Source organism: Chlamydotis macqueenii, chromosome 11 (genome assembly GCF_036417535.1).
Source record: "Chlamydotis macqueenii isolate bChlMac1 chromosome 11, bChlMac1.mat, whole genome shotgun sequence".
Classification (NCBI taxonomy): domain Eukaryota; kingdom Metazoa; phylum Chordata; class Aves; order Otidiformes; family Otididae; genus Chlamydotis; species Chlamydotis macqueenii.
Window position 1 is genome coordinate 14,604,058 of NC_141566.1, and position 20,312 is coordinate 14,624,369.

A 20,312-nucleotide genomic window follows, 5' to 3' on the forward strand; every position below is an offset into this window, starting at 1 on the left:
CGCCCTGCTGGCACACACCACCAGCATCACGCAGGGTATGGCTGGAATTCAGCCGTCAGGGACTACAAACAGGTCTGAACTAAACGTATTAAAAAAAAAAAAAAAAAAGGTAATAACAAATGAAACAAAGAGTCTTAGACTGTATTGTGGTGGGCTCCAATAAAGTGATGCTTCAAATCTCTGAGTAATGACTGCTAGCATGAATATACCATTGTGCCAGAGGGGAGAAAAATGCTTTTGATGTGCTACCAAATGGAGACTTTTGTAAACAAGTGGAGCACAACTTAAATGTGTTCATCATTGTCAAAGCTTTTGGGGTTTTTCACGCGCACAAAGAACATCCCGGCGCAGTTTGCAGGAAGCTGCTCATTTCAAATAAAAATATTACCAATAGACAGATAATAAAACACACAAAACTCAGTTTTTTAAAATTAAAAAAAAAAAAGAAAAATCATTCAATTTTGTAACTACTTAATTCTCCGAGTGGCCAGGAAAGGCCTCAGATCAATAAAGTGTTTGTGAAAGACTGAAAGGAAACATAAACCCCAATTCTTCTGGCTGTTTGGCGTCTTTGTAAACTTTGAGCCGGGCAGGCCATCCACAAGACCATGGGAATGTAGAGCGAATTGGGCCCTTTGTTCGCGGGGGTGCCATGGCGTTACATGTATCACAGCCCAGGAATGCGGCCTCCGCTTTGACTGCCGATAGAGAAAATGCATTCGGCCTCCAGCAGAGCTGCCAAAGCTGGCGAGAAAAGATAAGGAAAGTAATAATTGCCCTTGGAGAATACATTCAACTGGAGCCCTTCAGGAGCTGGGATTGACACTGGCAAGGAGCAAGAAATGAAATAAACTTTCATTAAAAATTAAAATTAAAAAAAAAAAAAAAGGGGTGGTGAGGGGCTCTACCTCATCCACAGTTTTGATTTTGGGGGCATCCTACAAACTTTTACCTCCCACCAGGCGCTGGCTGGTGTCCCCAGCAGCAGTCATGGCGAGCAGCGGTTCCCTCTGGCAGCCACAGCTGATATTAACAGGGTTGGCTGGCGTTCAAGATAATGCCGGCACGTCGAGACGGGAGGCGTGCGGCACTAACACCAGAAATGAAGCTTTGGCGCAAGGTTTTCCATTATTGGGAGAGAGAAGTTGATATAAAGATCAATTATGTTGTCCCAAATAATTGATATTTATAAGCCACGGTGAGGTGGCTCAGATCTGCTTCACAAAAAAAAAAAAAAAAAAAAAAAAAAAAAAAAAAGGGCTGGCTGAGTGAAAAATGTACCCTGGCCATTTATTACAAACACACAGCGTGACAAAGACTGTCTTCTCCTCCCTGTGATGGGGAGATAGAAGTGGACACCCCACCCACACCATATAGCTCCATCCCTTAAAGACCCTTTTCCTCCTGCATACATTTGTCCTTGCTACTGGCATTGAGACAATCCTTGGTGACAAAGCACCTCGCTCTCATGAAGGAAAGCAATTCTTTCGCATTGTGCCACCAATAATCAGAAACCCACATCTTCAGCCTCACTGTCTGACTTGAAGAACAAAAGGCAGTTTTCAGTCTTAACCCCAAGATCTGATTTAAAAGGAGAGGGAAGGAGGGGGAAGACCTTGACCATTCATTAACAACAATCTTTCTTCTTTTTTTTTTAAAGAGGGAAAGAAAATTCTTTGCACACAAAGTAGTACTCCAGATATGTATATGGAGCCTGAATTTGAAATCTTTGAGCAGAGTAAACCTTTGGGGGGCTGGGGGTGGAAGGAAAAAAAAAAAAAAATCATGAAAAGGCACTGGAGATTAACACAGTTCATTCAGGAAAGCTCCAACTCCCCCAACAGCTTGTTTGAAACAAAGTATACCCCTGTCTAATTGGTGTACAATTGTGTCAGAAATAGAGGGCAAAATAATTTAAAGATAATTAAATGGGAGAAAAGAGTTCAATTTGGTCATTATTTCATACGCAACAACCTGAAATGGTACTTTGCAGAAGTAAGGAAATATAAAGTCTTCTTGCCTCAAAAAAAAAAAAAAAAAAACAACCAAAAAACAAACCTCTACAAACTTTACATCCCAGTTTGGAACAGCTTTACGTAAGTGACTTACATATAGACCTACTAACACACACGCATGCATATTTTATATGCACGTGCACCCAAATTCATATGTTCCTGCAGCATTTGTTGCAAATTCTCCCATTTAACCACCTTTAAATTATTTTGCTAGGTTCAAAATCTGGTTTTGCCATGTAATAAATCATTGCCATAACTTCAGACTTAAACTCACCATGCAAAATAGCAACAAGCCTACGCAGGTGGGGTTTTCTGTTTTGGTTTTGGGGTGGTTTTGGGGGGATTTTTGTCATTTTTATTTATTTATTTAAACACACAGAGAGGATATTTGTGACATATGTCCTGTCACAAACACCAAATCTATTTAAATTTAATTAGCCTCAGGTGGCAAATTGAGATAGAAATCAAAATCTGGACCATAACCAGCACCTGTTCAGTTATTAAACTGTCTTAAGAAAGCACAGCTTAAAGTTTTCAGTGTCCGTACTCCACCGCAAGAACCAACCCAGAGTGCAAGAACCAGGCAAACACTGCCAATGAACGTAACAAAGCTTCATACCACACGTAAGTAATGAGCGGGCAAGAAGCCCCTCGGGGAAGAAGCACTGGAAGCAGAAAGCTTTGCCTCCGACCTGGAATCGCATTTATTTATTTCATCTTGTTTAATAATCTTGATGACTGTGCACGGTCCCTGATCAGTCTCGTGTGACAGGGCTCGCTGGCTTCCCCTGAGGTTCGTTTTTAGCTGCATACCACCTACAGCAATTAGCTGCTTGTGCTTTTGTCTGTTTTCTGGCATTATGCCCTTCCCTTTCATGGGATTCCTCTTTTCTACTTGGACTAGATGTTTGCAAGTCTCCTGGCTTTGAGCTATTTCAGCAACAATTGTAGCTGAAATACTTAATATTCTCATGAGAAAGACGGCTGGGAGGAACGGCGAGGAGGTGTCAGCTTCCCAGAGAATGACTTGGAAACCCAATTTAGTGTCACATTTAACTCCCTATATGGAATACACAGGCAAAAACACGCCTTCTGAAAATAATACCCTGCACACTTCCAGTTGACACAGGCAGTGAAGTGAAAAGCCAGCGTGCAAAACACGGCAAAACAAGTTCTAAGATTTAAATCTAGCCCAAAACGCCAATTTATCAGCAATTTCCATTTTTCATCTCACAGCTTAATGAAAGGGAAATCTTTTCTTTCTAACAGTCTTTTTTCCACGAGTGGGATGGGAAGAGTACCACAGCCTTGTCAGTAGCAGCAGATACTTCACATGTGCACTTCATCACGCATTAACTGGAGTGAAGTGACTGCTCCCAAAGGATACTCATTCACAGATAAATCAAGCCTCCTGGAAAAGGAGCACAAACGAAAACATTTAACATTATCTCTTGCCTGTGCTCCCAAAACGTGATGCATCGCCAACTCTGATGAGCCTTGACCCAAGGCAGAATTTAACATTTTGGTCTAAATTTCATATATCAAGTATTACCCTTTATAAGCATGGAAGAGAAATAACAAACAGGAGGAAGAGGATGGCCAAAGCACTCCTACAGAGTCACTTAAGGCCTGTCGACATTTCAAAAGGACGGTGGCCAAGCGCCAAATGAGCTGTTCAAAAACAGATTCAGATGCATGTCCCATTAATGTTTTTAATGTAACATACAGGCCTACAGCTTTTCCCAAAGCTCACCCTGTCTGGCAAGGAGACTCCCAGACTGCTGAGCAAGAAAACTGGCTTTGGGAAGGACACCTATATGGTGAAACAACGGGAAAGAAGTAGTATGGAAAAAACAGCTTGCACACATGCTTGCTCCAGCAAGAAGAGATGCTCCAAGCCTACAAGCACGTGGCAACTCCATCCTCCTAAAGCTTCCTGCAACAGAGGTCACTGGCACAACAAGTCTCGCTTATTTAGAAATTTACACAAATTGCAAAAGGTTTGCTGTAAACAAAGACGTGGAAGGAAAAGATACCCATTACAGACACCAAAAAACCTGCTATAGCTCAGCACAGCCACTCATAAAAACCCTTCAGGTGGGGGACACAATATCAGTATATACGCACGTGCAGTTTTAACCCACGTTGCCTTACCCATAAAGATATTCCACTCGGCGTCCAAGTCCCCTTGGTTGGCCAAGCAGCCTCTCATGACATTAAAGCAGTAGTTGTAACAGGGCTTCACCGACACCAGACCTCGGCAGTGCGGGCAGTACATCATTTTCAGCAGCGCTCGCGTACCCTGTGGCGTGGGGTTCACCTTTTAAAGAGAAAAAGAGGAAAGGAGAAGAAAATTAGCCCTTGGTCACTAAAGCAAAAACCACCCACACATTTACCCCAGAGTGGGTGGGAACAGAGCTGTGCAGAGGAGATAGCATGGGGTCAGCCACCGCTGTCCGGTCAGAGTCCCCTGCTTAAGTGGTCCAGGGATCTGGGGAGGAGGTGAAGGGGTCTGGCTGATCTCCTTGGGTGTACCTGCCACTCCAGGGAACATCCATAGTTCCCATCTCTGCAAAATACCTTGTGTATTGTACAGGCACCTCGAAGGGACAAGCAGCACTCAAGCTCAGGGATGGCAGTAAAAGGCAACCAAGCCAAAATGCCTAATGCAAAGGTTGCACTATCCAAGCCCTGCTGCAAACATGCGCTGAAGAAGACAACACCAGGATTTTTTCAGGGAGAAGTGGCTCAGATGGGAAGCCTGCCACTATCCCCAGACCAGACCTGCCAGGAACGTGCCCTCCTCCTCTGCAGCGCTGGGCTCAGCTCTTCCCGGACAATCGCCCAGCAGGGCTCACCGGCAGAGAGACCAGCTCCTTTATCTTACATTCGTCTCCTGCAACACAGCATTTACATGACAGATACCCAGGTTAATTTATACTCAGCAACCATCACACTAAGTAATGCCATTCCCCACATCTGAAGGAGGTGGCAGCTACAGCTCCACAGCTGAGGACAAGCCAGGAGGACCCTTGACACCAACACGCAACCGCAGGGCGTGCAAGCGGAGCTATCTGCAGCAGGCATGTCACCCTCCGAGCCTTCAACAGGGCTATTTTCCAAAGTGACTCATGGTCATTCATGTTTGATTCACTCTCTGGCCCGGCTTCAAAACATTCATTGAAACCATTTCCACCAAGCCGGTCTGAGGAGCACTAGCCCCAGCACCACATATGAGTGCCGACCACGTGGTGGGTCTGTCTAAGAAGCTCCCTCAAGAGCAAGTTTAAGTGTTAATCAGCCACACATGAACATGGAAAACTAAGACATGATCAGAGATATGCTAACAAAATAGGAGGGGTCTCCAGCAATGCGCTGGAAATTTCTTGTAAGGCGTTTATGGAAAGTGCTCTAAACAGGTTGTGATCTAAGACCCTGCTGAAGGAGGAGAGACAGCCCTGAGTGAGAAAGAAGTCATTCAACACAAATGGCTGGAGATACCGATGGCCTCCACACCTCATCTGCTGGAGGTGTGGAAACCAATTTCACGTCAGTGTGGATGACAGGACTGAAGGGAGATGAATGTATGGTGAGGAAGACCTGGTACCACGCACACAATGAAAATCTTACTATCGCAAAGCCCATCCCAGCACAAGGGCTATGGAGAAACTGAACAAAAACTAGTTGGTAGCACATGAAACTAGGAGGCAACAGATTTTAACAAAAACAGAGCAGAAAACAAAACAAAAAAAAAATCTACTACATATTCAAGTTAGCTCCACAAATAACATCAGTGGATTTTTAAACCCTCTTTTCTCATGAAAAGAGATGACAGATAAAAACCTGTTGTTTCTGACAACTCCAGAAAGACAAAGATTTCTCTTCCATGGGCAAGGGAACTGGTTAGAAAGACAGAACAATTTTCTGCGGATGATGGAGCTCAGTGCTGGATTTTGGCTGGCTAGCAATGTTCATTCAGACATTGCTTTACCCCTCTTTTGTCATCTTCACCCCTCCTTTGTCCACAAGGAGCCTGTTTGGCTGAGCAAAAGGAGACTTAATGTAGAAATCTGTCAGCGGTGGTAGGAGAATCTGATTCAGATGCTTCAAGAACACATATATATATATATATATATATATATAGACACACACACACACATTTGGAACGCGCAGCGGGAGCAGGAGTCCCGGCAGAAAGCTCCCTATTGGGGCAGCATGGCTTTAAAGCAGAGCGAGTTCAAACACTGGGAAGAGCTCAGGCAACAGAAACCAGCCAAATCAGATGATTTATAGTAGGAAAACCGAAAACAGGCAAATGCAAAGGTATCATCTGCCATCCAGATGGTGCAGTCTTTGCATAACAAAAAAAAAGTTGTGAAGGGGAAGAGGGAACTAAACAGCATCTCACACCCAGAGTCAGAGCTCTGAAGGATGCTCTAGTTTAGTAGTTCAGTTGTTTCTCTGATAAAAATCCCTTCCCGTATCATTCGGTGATAGGTGCCAGGATCCAGGATCTCCACACCTAGAGTCTGGAGGCTTATCAGCAGACCCCGGCCATCCTAGCACTGCTGACTCTCAAAAAAGTGCTCTGCATCCTCCTTGGGAAGAAAACTAGGAAAAGGTTGATAGCACCAGCGAGGTGCTAGAGCAGTTAGAAGCGGAATGAGGAGCAGGAGACTTTCCCAACCTTATAATGGAAAGCTGCAGCTTTATGAAAGGGATTGCATGGCAGCACATTACAAAAAAAAAAAAAAAAAAAGAAAAAATCAATCACCCACACAGGAGAGACCAGGAGGCACCTTCCCATCTTAGGTTCCCGGCTCGCTCCATGAGCACCAAGCGGCTGCAATCCCGCAGCATCTACTCTGCTTTGATATTTCATAGGGGTTGATCTTTATGAATCTCAGCAGATGCAGGGGAAACTGAAGCTGCTTCCCCACGTTCCATGGCAGACAACACGGGACGGTCACTTGGATTAGGTCCTTTGAACAAAGACCCAGGATGATTTTAAAAGCAAACAGGCTTTTGCTCCTTCCCTACGTACGTTTGCAGCTCTGAGCCCTACAGAGCCAAGCAGAGGGTGATGGCAAAGGCGGTGATGAAAAGACAAACCTCAGCCTGTGCTGACTGCCAGACTGAGCCCTAACTAGTGATGGACGTAACCCACAGGGAAGCTGTTAGTTTGCAATACAGTTGCAGGTGAAGAGGAAAACAAAGGGGAAATTCATCAGTCCAGACCTGACATTTTGTGGTGTCCAAAAGCAACAGGAAGGCACAAGCGGAGATCAGCTCTAACAGAGAGTTTTGAGGAAGATTATGAGCAATTACACCTCGTTACAACAGTGATAAATGCTTAACTGCTGCGTATGGCTGCAACGGGAACCTTAACCCCTGGCACGGGGCCCGTACCCGGTCCAGACCAATTCTGGATCTGTCAGTGGGCTGTGCCATATGTTGCACTGGCAATTCTTCACAAGCTTTTAATGTTCCCTCTGCCACGCCAGGTGCAAGCTCTTAAAACACCATTGTATGTAACAGTAAACCCAGATATGCTTTGTTCTGGGGTCGTGTTTATCTTGGAAAGCAACTCAAGTTCATTCAAACCCTACTCTAGAATGACCCTCAAAACCAAATAATCTCCTTTCTAATAAAGCAGAGTCCCAAAGAAAGCTTTATTTGCTGAAGAGGATTTACTCCAGCAGATTTGAGCCCAGGTATTAGTACACTGTAGTGCATATACCCTGTAAAAGCTTACAATAGAAGTAAATGCACTCCAACCCATTCCTTTTATCTTCTGAAATTTATTTCCTTTCTGTGGCGTTCCACGCCACTGCAGCAATTCATCACCCTGCGGTTTCATCATGTAAATTACAATTTGTCCACGTCTATACGCTTTGTCAAATGTGAAGATTAAAAGCTGCTAACAGATGTATTTTGGCACCAATCTGCACATTTGTATCAAACTTGCTCCTTAAAAAAATAGAGATTTGCACACAATCCACAAAAATTAAGTGAAAAGCAAACAGTTCCAGGCTTTTGGGGCTTAATTCAAATGTTTTGTATCTTATCTGTTGAGGTAGCCTCCCAACTTACACTTATGGGTGAAGATACAGTCGTGTTTTTGTAAAAATTATGTGCTTTTGGTGAAATAAAATCTCATTTTCATTGGTACTTTGTCATATCCACCCAATTTCAGAGTCTCACCTAAGGGAAACTGTTCGCCCTGTGCCCTTAGCCTTTTCCAACTCATTGGAAATCACATCTGGATGCATACGTCTGGTAGAAACCTCACCGTCAAAGCACACCCCTACCAAGTGAAATGCCTTGTTAACAGCCTACCACAAAGACTCAAGAAAACTCCAGAAAGACCAATCTGTGCAAGCAGAGAAAGTTCAGAGAAGCAACCAGTTTCCTTTTCCCCTCTTTCCCAAGGCAAGAAATAGCTGAGGAAGGATGAGAGAGCTCCAGCCATGGATAGTCCTGCGGGGAGCTCCCACCAGCTGCCAGGCAGCCAGAGCCACATGTTATTCTCTCACTCTGCCCTCAAGTTAACATTAAGAATGTTAATAACAAGATTTAAAATCCTGTCAGCTTTAATAACTATTTATAACAACACTGATAACTCAGGCTTTCTTATTTTCCAAGCTTGCACAACAGCAGCGTTGCCATGCCAGCAGCACAGCCACCAGAAAACATAAAAATCCAACATTTTGAGAATAAATGCAGTGAAATAACTTTTGATTTATACTGTGTTTTCTTTGCAGAAAACTGATTTAGGGCAACACTGGATAAAGATGACTGACGCAGTAACTTCTCAGTGACAAGGAAAGATCACTTCCTAACTTCAAAAAACTAACTCCAAAGCTACTGAGGGACTGTGGGATGCTGCAGGTGAGCAGCCCGTTTAGACAAGTGAAGCATCGTCAACTTTTGGGACCAACACAACCTTACTTATATCATTTTTTCCTCCCCCCAGTATTGTGCAAGAGCATAATCTTGGCACATGTCAGTCCAGATGTTCCGCTCACTGCAAAGCAGATCACTCGGGCGTCTCTTGGTTTGCTTCCCCACCCCAAATATTCTAACGAAAGTGTTTTGGAATTAACTATGCATTTAACCAATTTTGCTGGCCCGGTGCTAGCACATGAATAGTTTAGAAAGCATCTGGTTCAACCACAGATTTGGCCCTCTGAGGTCTTGCACAAGGGAGAACATTTAGAAGCGACACTTGGGAACCGCACGGCTCTGTGCCTTGTCAGTATTCGCTACCCATGGCGATGTCTGCTGCAGCTTTATCTTGTGCGAGGGAATTTCAAGAGTACGTTTATGCTCGATTCCCTACTTGTAGCTTGCTTTTCCCTCTCCCCACATGTGACGCTGCCAGAGAGGAACAGCAAAGCTCCTGAAAATCACACCACCACTCACTCGACCTGCTCAATCTTAATGCTAATGCATCAAAATGGGAGCACCATGCGCTTGTCTGCCCTGCCAGCACCCCCAGCCCATGCCGGGCAGAGGGGACCTCAGGGTGGCAAGCAGTCACCTCCTCCACAGAGCAATGCCAGTGTCAACATCTCCTGCTCTTGGTGTCCTCAGGACCAACTCACCTTTCAAACAAAGTTTGTTCTCCAAAGCACCTGCCTGTCCCCACTCCAGAGACACAGCAGATAATTAGGAGCATTCTGCTTGCTTTAAAAGAGCCAGAACACTTATCGTGGCAGGTACACCCAAAAACTTCCTTAGTTATCCCTCACACTGTTCTCAAAATTAGCAGCAGAACCACAGCGTGGTGAGAAGCAAAGAAAGAAAGGAAAAAAAAACAAAAAAACAAAAAAACCTCAGTGGACTGAAATGCTCCTGCACAACCCCATCAGCTCTAAACCCACGGCCACATCACGCGTGCACTCAGCCCGTTAAATCCGCGATGATTGCTGCTCCAACACTCTTTGAAGGCTATGCCCAGCGCAGACCCTCAGATGGCTGGAGCTGAGGCAGATGCAGCAACATTCTTGGCAGGTCTCCTCAGGGTCATCTTTGATGTGGAGAAGTGCTCAGTATTGTTTTCTGCATTGATATTTGCCCTTGGCACGTGGATGGCAACATCCTTGTGCACGGCGGCCCCTCGGTCTGGCTCCACGGCTTGCAACTTGCTGCCTGGACAGTACTGCTTCTTCAGAGGTCCCTCTGCAGCACTAAAAGGGCTCCTTGGCTCTTCTGGCTGTTTCTCAGTTGCCCATGAAGCAGCAGCATCCGCTCCCGGCTCCTCTCAATGCATACAAGGAATGAGTTTCATTTCTGTCACTTCCCTGGAAGGGCTTGCTCTTGCCCAAAGGCTGCCCAGCTTCGTTGGATACAGGAACATTAACTTCTTCCTGAAGAAGGATTAAGGTCACATTCCCCTTAAATCAAACCAAGGGCAAAGATCCCATGAAGGGAGATTGGACCTTTGCTCTCTGACTAAACTTTTAGATCCTCAAATGGTAATTGCAAAGGGCACAACTTTTACTGAAGTGGGAGCCCAGTGCCCTGTTATTTTTGATGATACAAGCCTTAATTCTTATTCATTCAGTGTTTTATTCTTTTCACCACTGCTTCTCCTAAGCTAAATGCCTGGCCCACATTCTACATCCATGCTGGAAAGAGCAGGAGCCACTGTTCAGCACTTCACCTTGTGCACCATGGATGCGTCAGTAGAGATGAGGCAGCTCAGAGCAAAGGGGGTTAAAAACCCATGGAGCTGTGGGAAGGCAACCACCTGCCCTCTCCGCAGTTCTCTTCCATAAACAGTTTATAGCCAATTCCCTTCTTGGCTGCTATCATCACACTTCATCAGGCAAAAAAGGCCAACACCAAGGAAGCTGAGCCTCTTTCACCCACCACAAACATCTCCAGCAGCTTCCCCTCTGCTGTTAACGTCTCTTGAGAACAGCGGATGAGGAGGTAGACGTATTCCTCATATGAAGCTGTGCACGATTTCATACGTTCATATCTGTGCCTCCAAATTAAGCACCATTTCTTGCATATGACTGAAGCTGTTGCCTGTCCTGGACAAAACAGACAGGGTTCCCAAGGACAGGCTGGAAGTCCATTTCCAGCAGCCCAGCTGCTCTGGTGGCAACTGCACCTCGTGTGGCTTTCAGTATGCAAATGCTTGTTGGGGAGGTGATTTAGGAGCCTCCATAGCTCCTGGCAGACCCTCAAACGATTGGACACCAGGGTAAGAGGGAAAAGTGGTAAAAGAACCCCAAACAACAGCTCATCAGCATAAATCTCCCGGGGGGCTGCAGAAAACTCTCACCACCACTGCAACTAAAGCCATGTCCCATCCACATGTCCCTGCCGGCAGCTCTGCGGAGAGACTGTGACACAAACGCAGGGAGGGATTTGGTGTCATGTGGCTGCATGCTTTGTCCTTCAGGCCCCTCTGCAGCTGACCAGACCTCCCCTCCCAGCCCTTGGGTCAAGCAGGCTCCTCCTGACCCTACAAAACTGTCAGGGGTCTCAGTCCTTGACTTCACCACCTTCTCCTCCCCCCACAGTGGGGATCTCCATCCCATACCTGCAGTTGACCTGCGCCCAACAAGCCTCTGGGCACTTTGCTCTCAAAAATGTCATGACCCTCGACCAGGCTGCAGGTTTAATAGCAAGGGACTAATTAAGGGAACATCACTGCAGCTTGAGAACTGCCCAGTTGTAGGTTCTCACCCTTTTTTGGTCACTCTGCGCTCTGGCTTGTATTTGCTCCTTTTTCACCCCTGGCTGGGGCAGGAAATGTCACTGCTGGCAGCAATTTAACCCGGCTGATTTTAGTGCTTGTCAAGGGCTAAGTAGCAAGCAAGCGATTAGGGGATGGGCAGGTTTCCGTCTCCCGAAGGCGAGGGCAGGAAGGTCAGAGAGAAAGCACCAGGCGTCAGCAGGCGACGGAGGGAAGCGCTGGAGGCCCCCGGCCCCTCGCAGCCCACCTCAGATGCAGGGCACATCTCTAGCAGGCAGAAACGGCATCCTGGCTTTTCTCCTCGGATCTGCTGTTCAGGATGGATCTGGACAATTTTGTATTTTTTGAGTCCAAAGGAAGGAATTTGAGGGGTGAAGCCTTGAGCACCAAAATTGCAGGGTTTAGACACAGTTTGAAAAAAAGGCTGTGCTTTCTCTCCATTGTGTGTTTGGGCAGCAGCACACAGCTTCTGATCCATCCAATGCCGAATTACAGCTATTTCCTAGCATTCTGGCTCAGAAATCAAGCATACTTGCAGCTTTTCGATATTCTCTCTTCCCCCTTTACTCCCAAACTCACTCAAGAACAATGCCTTTCTAAATGCATCTCCCTAGTGAAGATGTAAAAATATATGGGATCACTAAAAAACCATCAGGGTTGTTCTACTGTAAAGTACTCTTTGCTCTCCTCACAGCGCCCCAGGAAAGTAAAAAGCAGGTGGGTCTTGCAGGAGTTTGTATTTCTCCTCCTGAGGATTTTCAATTAAACTTTTTGTTTGTTACAAAACGTATTCAAACTAATTTGCATTGCTTTGGACATTTTTTTCATAAAGAAGAATAGAAAATTTATCCCTCAAGTTAATCCCTGGTATAAGCAGTCATCCCACTACAACTCCTGAGTAAAAATAATAAGGAACCAAAGTCAACGGAGTCATTACAGAGAGCTCAGCAAAGCTGGGCTAATCTACACGTAATGTGGGAAGCCCCACAATACAACCGCAAAGCAGCAGGCAGAAAAACATCAGCTTTTAAACGCACATATAAAATTTTGCATTGTGTCTTCCAGAAACGTGATGCTAAGATTTCCACTGAATTAGATTAGCACACCAAAAAGAATATTATTATTCCTTCCACCACTGCAACTAAAGCTTCGGTACGCAGCAGCAGGGACTTTTGCTACCACTTTGAAAAGTCAACCTGTTGCAGGATTTCCAGTGCAACTGGTGAAACTGAAGTGGAAAGTGCGGTAACTGTGATCGTCCACAGCACATGAACTATTTTTGCAGCTGAGTGGGTCTCTGGGTAACCTTCCACACTTGAGCAATTAATTCTAGAGTCGAAGGCAACTCTACACTCAAGGATCTTCAAAAGCGAAAGAGAAATCACGACACCACCTCGGGTTCACGACTGATTCGTAACAGATGCAGGGACCGTGTCAAGTCTGGAGACGTTTTGATGAATTCTGAGCAGATGGAGCATAAACACGATCCCTCATCCATGCACGTTTACTGCCTATCAAGTGATTGCACATTCCCGAAAACTGTACTGGGGCTTAGCAGACGGACCTCCCACCCAAATACTTCAGCTGCACTCTCCAGCAGTGAAAACCCTTTTCCCCTTTCTTTCTAACCACAGCATCTACCACAGTGCTACACAGCCAGAAACAAGAGTCACCAAGTTTGAAACTCCAACCAAGAGGTCAGGGGGTTTGGCCGGTGACCTGACATGGAGATGCAATACTTGGCCTCATCCAACACCAAACCTGCCTCCCACATCTCCTTCCCATCACAGGACAGCATCCCCGAGGCTGGAGGATTTTGTGGTCTCGTAAGAGGAACTCCCCATGTCAGCCATGGAGCTCCACAACACCCACTCTCAACCAGTGGCACGCAGACACATGTAATATGAGAGTAATCACTATTAAACAGGGACTCAAGGTGTCCAAGCACCAAAAAGCACCACAGCTAACTCACAACTTGCTCCTGGGGCCTGGATGTATTAATATGGCAGCTCTTTCCTCGCTAACGTTCTCTGCCCTTTCACACAAATGCAGGCTTATCACAGGCTGTTCTTCTCATTTCTCTTCCAAGAAAAATAACATAGAAGTAGATTTTTTTTTTCCAAGAGAGACAGTATTTTAATATTATCCCCGTAAGTCAAAGCAATTTGAATTATTATCTCACTTAACGATGCTGCTTGTGCTGCCTCCAAAATCGCATTCTGCTTCTAAGAGCACCTGAACAGCTATTCTTTCCTGGTTTGCTACTTTTTTTTTATTCTTTCCTGGCACTTAGTATTATTCAAAGTACTGCCTGCCCTTTCAGCCTGGTGTTTTATTACTCTGTAACTAGGTAGAGAGAAAGTAAATCTCTCTCTGCCCGATTAAACGATTATACTAAATCTTCTATAGCCCACAGGAAATGAGCTGAGTTTGTTAAAAGGAAATCACTAATATTTGTTATCTCACACAATCACTTTAAGGGGATTATTGACTACACCTGTGCCCTATTCCATACAACTCATGTCAAAAAAAAAAAAAAGTTACTCCGCTTAAACCACTCCAAAGTGGTTTAGAAGAAGAGGGAGGTAAACATTTAAGTGACTGACAGTCCACATCTGTTTGACCCCCCACAAAAAAGTGACTTTACCACAAAAGTCTGAGGTCTATCTCACTCACCCTGCGTGTGTGGCACTAAGGACAACTGGCTCCTGCCCTGTGCATATGGCTCTGCCTTACGGTTATCATAAAGATATTGTGTGCTCATGCTCCCGGGAGTCAGGAGCAAATTATCAACTGCTCCATAATAGATGCCCATAGCATCCATGACTCACTGTAATTTGAAGGCAATATTAAAAAGAAGATACGGCCATTACACAGGCAAATATGGTTATTTCCACTGCAGAAGGTATTTAATTTCCTGCTCTTTGCTGTTTCCCAGACAAGAGGACAGTATCAACCTGGGGAACATCCCTGCTGCTGGGCTGAAGCACTGGAAGGTGGTGTCCCCAGAACACGACTCTACCACACAATGGCATAGTCTACACAGATGGAATTTGGTCCCACCTGCGCTCAACTATGCCTTTAGGTACAACAGGGAAAGATGCTACCCATCACACGTCCACGGGACATGGGAATAATAACAAGACGGAGCTCACCGCAGACACTTTGCTCACGACGTCCCTTGCGACAGCAAGGCCCTGCGCAAAGGTGCGGGCAGCCACGAACGCTCGCGTCACTTGTAGCTTGAGCTTCCGCGGCACGTCCCCAAAGGGCTTCAGCTGCTCGGTGTACTTGCTGACACACTCGAGGTACTCATCCGTGAAGTGGTACTGAGGGTTGACCAGCCGGAACATGCGCTCCAGCAAGCGCGCCCAGAACTCGTTGAGCATCTCCTCCAGGTTGACGTTGCCACCCACATAGTACCGCTTCAGCTCCACGAAGAGGTCCTTGAACAGCTCCGAGTTCTGCATGTACAAACGGCCATACGTCCGCACAAACATGTCATTCAGCGACTTCTCAGCGTTTTCGAGAAGTTCTTTGAAGAACTCTAGAAGAGAGGAAGAGAAGCCGTGGTAAATGTCAGCATCAGGTTGTGTGCTCACATACTTCTACAACCACTGCCATCACTTAACTTGAAAATTCAGCACAATGACACCATCACCCAAATGAAATGGAAAGTTAAAGAACTCCCTAAAAATTGTCATACTATTTCTGTGTCTCCAAATCCTTGATTACTCTTCGTAAACCAATCCTTCCCCCCGACCAACCACCCTCCAGATCCAAAGACATACATGAGCTAAATCTCTTTTTATGCAAATCCAAATACCACAACAGAAGTCAGTAAAATTTGAAAAAGAGTCAGTTTTCTATGGTACCATTCAGCCATCTTAAATTGTTTTAAAGCATAAGAGTATCGGAAAGCAAAAAGAGAAAAAAAAGGTGGTCTTTTTTGTTAAACAGATGTTTTGCACAAATGGATCTTTCTTTTCAGTTCTTGTCAATCCATTTTCTGAAATGATCATAAACTAGACTCAAAAGTGAACAAATTTCAATATACTTTAAAAACAAACCCAAAAATCTACCTGCAGTTTCTTTCTCCTGTCTTGCAAGTTTGTAAGCTCCCAGGGCAAGGCCTATCTCTAATTACTTAATTGGTCCTGATCGCAGATGGGGCTTCAGATGTTTGTGGCAGTACAAAAAAAAAACATAATTAAGCCAGAATTTGCTCAAAATCCAAGGGCTAAACACTTGGCACAAGAACAACAAGAGATTTTTCAGATGACAAAGGACAGATGAGGGCCCTTAGGTTTCATGGCTTTCTAAAAGCAAATCCCTGCTTCGGTTCACCCTCCAAGAGCACCAGACAGCCCAGTGCCGGAGAGCGGCCACTGCTGAAGCGCCATCACCACATTTTGGCAGTGCCACACACGTCTCTGATGCCAATAATGAGCTGACTTGACGATGCCCGGCATATCAGATGCATCTGCCAGATCAGTTGAAAGAACAGTCCTCACCAGGCCAATGCCACCAAAGCCTCGGCACGTGGGTCTAAGCAAAGACCGCCCTCCTGCAAAGCCTTCACCTTGGAGATCTGGTGTAGATGAGTTAAAATGAAATTTAAACATAGGGAAGGAGTCCACTAAGTCAACCACATTTGGGCCATTTTGGAACAAAATTCCATGCTATGTGGCCTTGGGAAGGAGCTAAGGAGAGGAAGGGTGGGTGCCATTGGGACAAACCATCACGTGCTGGCAGCAATCGCGCCGGGCTGCTGCCCATTTGCTCCAGCCTCACAGGGAACGCTGGCACCTTGGAGCGCGGGGACAGCCTCTCCACCGCCACACACGGCGCAGGCGAGGAAGAGTATTATTTTACGCATGCCACTAGCAATTGAGGATTCTGACCTCTGCTTCTCTGTGACTCATATTCAATAAATATTTTTTAATAAAACATGCCTCTGTGTTTTTTTTAAATCCTCAAAGGAGTGATGGTTAGAGCCAGAAGTTGTTAGAAGGGGGGAGGGGGAATATTTTGGCCCGGTGTGAATTTAAACCTTGTTAAAACGTATTATAAGTATGCTGAAGTTCAGATTTTCGTCTTCAAAGTGTTCCAGTACAAACAAAGCCTAACACAGAAAACATTTTCTGGAAAAACTGAAACATTCTTCGAGTTCCTGACGAACAAAGTCATGGGGCTCGGAGCCTGACATGGCTGTATATAATGCAGCCTCCTAGGAGCACAAGAGAAATGATCCAGGGAAGAGGAGATTGATTTCAAACACCCGACACGTCCTCTGTCCAATATCAGCAGGAACCTCCACTTTCGTTCCCATGACTGGCATTTCCTCTCCAGGAAGATTTTTTTCTGTTGAGTTTATACTATAGAGATTAGCTTGGTGTATATTAATTTCTAATCCACTTAATCATTTTGAAGGCTCACTTCCTTCCTTTGCCCAGACCCTTTAGTATCGCCAAATAAGTTGTTTAAATATTTTTGTGCCTGGCACAAGAGCTGGTAAACTCTTCAAAAATAATTAGATTTTGAAATTATATTGATGAGAAGTCTATTAAATAGTTCCAAACACCAGTTTAAAAGTATCCAAAGCAATGTTTTAAACCAGGCAAGTTATCTCAAGTAACACATCCATACTACCATAACCAATTTATTCTCTTGCCCAAACTCATTTTACTGGTTACACTCCAAAGTGGAAGTTGAATAAACTCCATCTCTTAGCAATTTTTCTTGTGGGCTAAAACCAGGTATGTTCATTAATTACCCTGAAAAAAAAAAGCAACCTAATTAGCAGCAAATACCTGTGCACCTGCAGTCTTCCAGCCAGCAGCTTTTCCTTGGCCCAAAGGAAGGTAAATAAAGGAAATGAAAACTTCCCACCAAAACCAGCCACTTCTAACATCCCAACACAACATTGCTGAAGGAGGCACCATGGCAAAGCCATCGTTTCCAGCTCGAGCGCCAGGCAGAGTTCTTGTAGGCCGAAAACACTCATTCTCAAGTGCAACTTTACAAGTGAGAAGAGGAGGAGGACAGGGGAGGCTCTGCAGCGCAGAAGCAGCACCCACCCCTCCCACCCACAAAACTTCCCCACCAGCACACGCCTGCATCCCCAAACTGCGCCAGATGGGAGTCCTGGTGATGGGTGCTGGTGGCTTGGCCCATGGGTGGCGTCGCGGGCACCTTTAGGCTCCTGGCATGAAGACGAGGAATAACAAGCACGGCACCGAGGATGAGGGGCCACCCCACATCAGCAAGGAGGGGAGTGACTCAGTAGCAGAACATGCTGAGATCTTCCTCCATGCAAGGCACTGCTGTTGCATTAGCACTCAACTTGGTCAGCAGGAGGGATTAAATTTTTTTTTTATATATATATACACACATATATATGTGTGTGTGTGTATAAAAATAAATATATACATTATTTACTCTGGCTGTTGGCATACTACAAGTCTGCATCCTCAGTTTGTCTCCCCTTCAAGAAATCAGCTTGGGTGTAGCAAGGAACATTAAGCTTTTCTTTGTGCAAACCATGGGCATAGAAATCTGCAAGGAAAAGAAGAAAGCCCAAAAGTCCTTTTTATGACTTAAATGCTAATCTGACTAGTAACTCCCTACATCTAATTAGATATTAATTTTCTCCTTCACAGAAACAAGCTGATTAGCAAACACCAACGTAACCCAGCATTAACCCTGCCACCACAAGAAGAAAAATGGCAGGTTCCTCTCTTACGTCTTGACTGTTTGCTGGGTAAAATAAATGACCACCTTTCATTTGTATTAGAAGTTGACTTGTTCTCAAACAAAGCAAACACACAAAGGCCTCGGTTGCTTATTTTACAGCACTGTAAAAGCACGTTTTACAGCTGTGTTGCAAGCAATCTGTACTCATTAAATTATCACTCTGACAGGCTTCCTGTGAAAAGCTGTCAAACGCAAACATTTTTCACAGACGACAATTCATACTTTGCCGGTGCTCTCTGAGACACTGCTCTCCGGAGAGATGGCAGGCTCTCTTTTCCTTACCAGTTATCTTGTTCAAACTCCCAGAACAAGGGCTGGCCCCTCATTGACAAACAGGCAAACACAGGCAATGCCAGGAAGGGCTTTACAGACTGACCCGTGGGAGCAGCACGTGGCTCAAAGGTCTCCCTGGTCCTCCTAGCTAAGAGCAGAGCACGGGAAGACGTCTGGGTTACACGGAGAAAATCACCCCTTTGCTAGGTTTAAGCTTGGCAGTTTCTCACCTGAGGACGGACCACAGAGATGATGCTGGGCTAGGGTGACTCAGCCAGCTCTAGTCCAACCTGACAGAGGAGCAGGTCCACATTTTACTGCTTCAACCCACCTCAGCTAAGCCCTGCTGATGCCAAGCCATCTCGTTGCTCAGGGTGATGAGTGCAGGGGCCAGGGTACCAGTGCTGCCGTCCGCAGAGCACAGCCAAGGTGCCCAGTGGGACCAGAGCCACAAACCCTCTCCCAATGCCAAAGAAGAAACTTTAAAATTTATCTATATTGCAAAATAAATCCTGTGGATGCTACAGACTTTGATGCTCAAAGGAAGATGACATTTCCAATGCAATTAACTTTTAGAGATAGAAAAGACAGTAATCTGCAGTCAGGTAATCTACAGCTCTGGGCTCTGTTAATTCTTTTAACTTATTTGAATTTCAGGGTAGAATTTCAATGCCCAACACTCAGGGAAAGCCTAGAGATGTCACGAAACAGTAAGAAGGTCTAGATGTGACATAGCTGTTATTTCTGCAATAAGAGTCCTGGAAAAGAAAAAGAAATCTCTGCTTTTGAACAAACTCTTCTATAAAAGAGCACAGTGGGAAAACATAACCATAATTACCTGGCAATTTCCTTTTTTCAGGTAATAAGATGTATATTACCTGTTTGCAGCTTGAGGGCAGACCAGCCCTGCCAGTAACGCAGCGCAGGAGAGCACCGCGCCTCCCCAAGGTGCTTCCACACGACATCAGCTCCTGCTGCCAGAACAACTCAGAACAAACCTTCTTCCAAATTGCGGATACATGAGCTACTTGAAGAAACACGAGCACTCCACCCACTGTAAGACACAGGCCAAATCTCACCTCCAGACAACACATCCACTTCCTTGGAATTCTGTACCCAGTATTTTTTTATCTTGGATTCATAGGTCTCATCTGGAAATATCTTTTTTTTTTTTTTTTTTAAGTAAGAAGGGATGTAACATTTTCCTATTCCTCATGCTAACATTTTCAGACATACCAAGAGCAGGACTTTCATACAAGAGGGCTTTTGATGAGGAGAGCCCGCTGCTGTTAGGCACAGCCCTACCTAAAGCAAAGGCAGCTCCTCGAAATGAGATGAACACATCAAAGAGGCACATTCCCCTTCACCCACAGGCAGGTTTGGCATTTCCCCTACAAATGCTAGTGACAGAAGAAGCAGCAGAACTGCCTGCTCTGAGCAGCCTCCTGCCACCACCAGCAACATCTGCCCCTCGGCAGGACCGAAGCACAGGTGTCCTCTGTCCCTCCAGCCATACCCCAGGCAGGGAGTCCTCAGGGCTGAACCCATAGCTG

At 45.3% G+C, this 20,312-nt stretch overlaps 1 protein-coding gene across 1 annotated transcript in view; it reads right to left on the reverse strand.

Annotated features, from left to right (window-relative positions):
* Positions 1-20,312, reverse strand: part of GPC4 (glypican 4) — a 68,675-nt gene that overhangs the window by 8,965 nt on the left and 39,398 nt on the right. The window contains exons 3-4 of the mRNA XM_086756527.1: positions 14,886-15,277; positions 4,170-4,335 (exon numbers count right to left, since the gene is read on the reverse strand). Of these exons, the coding sequence (XP_086612653.1) occupies positions 4,170-4,335; positions 14,886-15,277 (558 nt within the window). The remainder of the gene's footprint in view (positions 1-4,169; positions 4,336-14,885; positions 15,278-20,312) is intronic.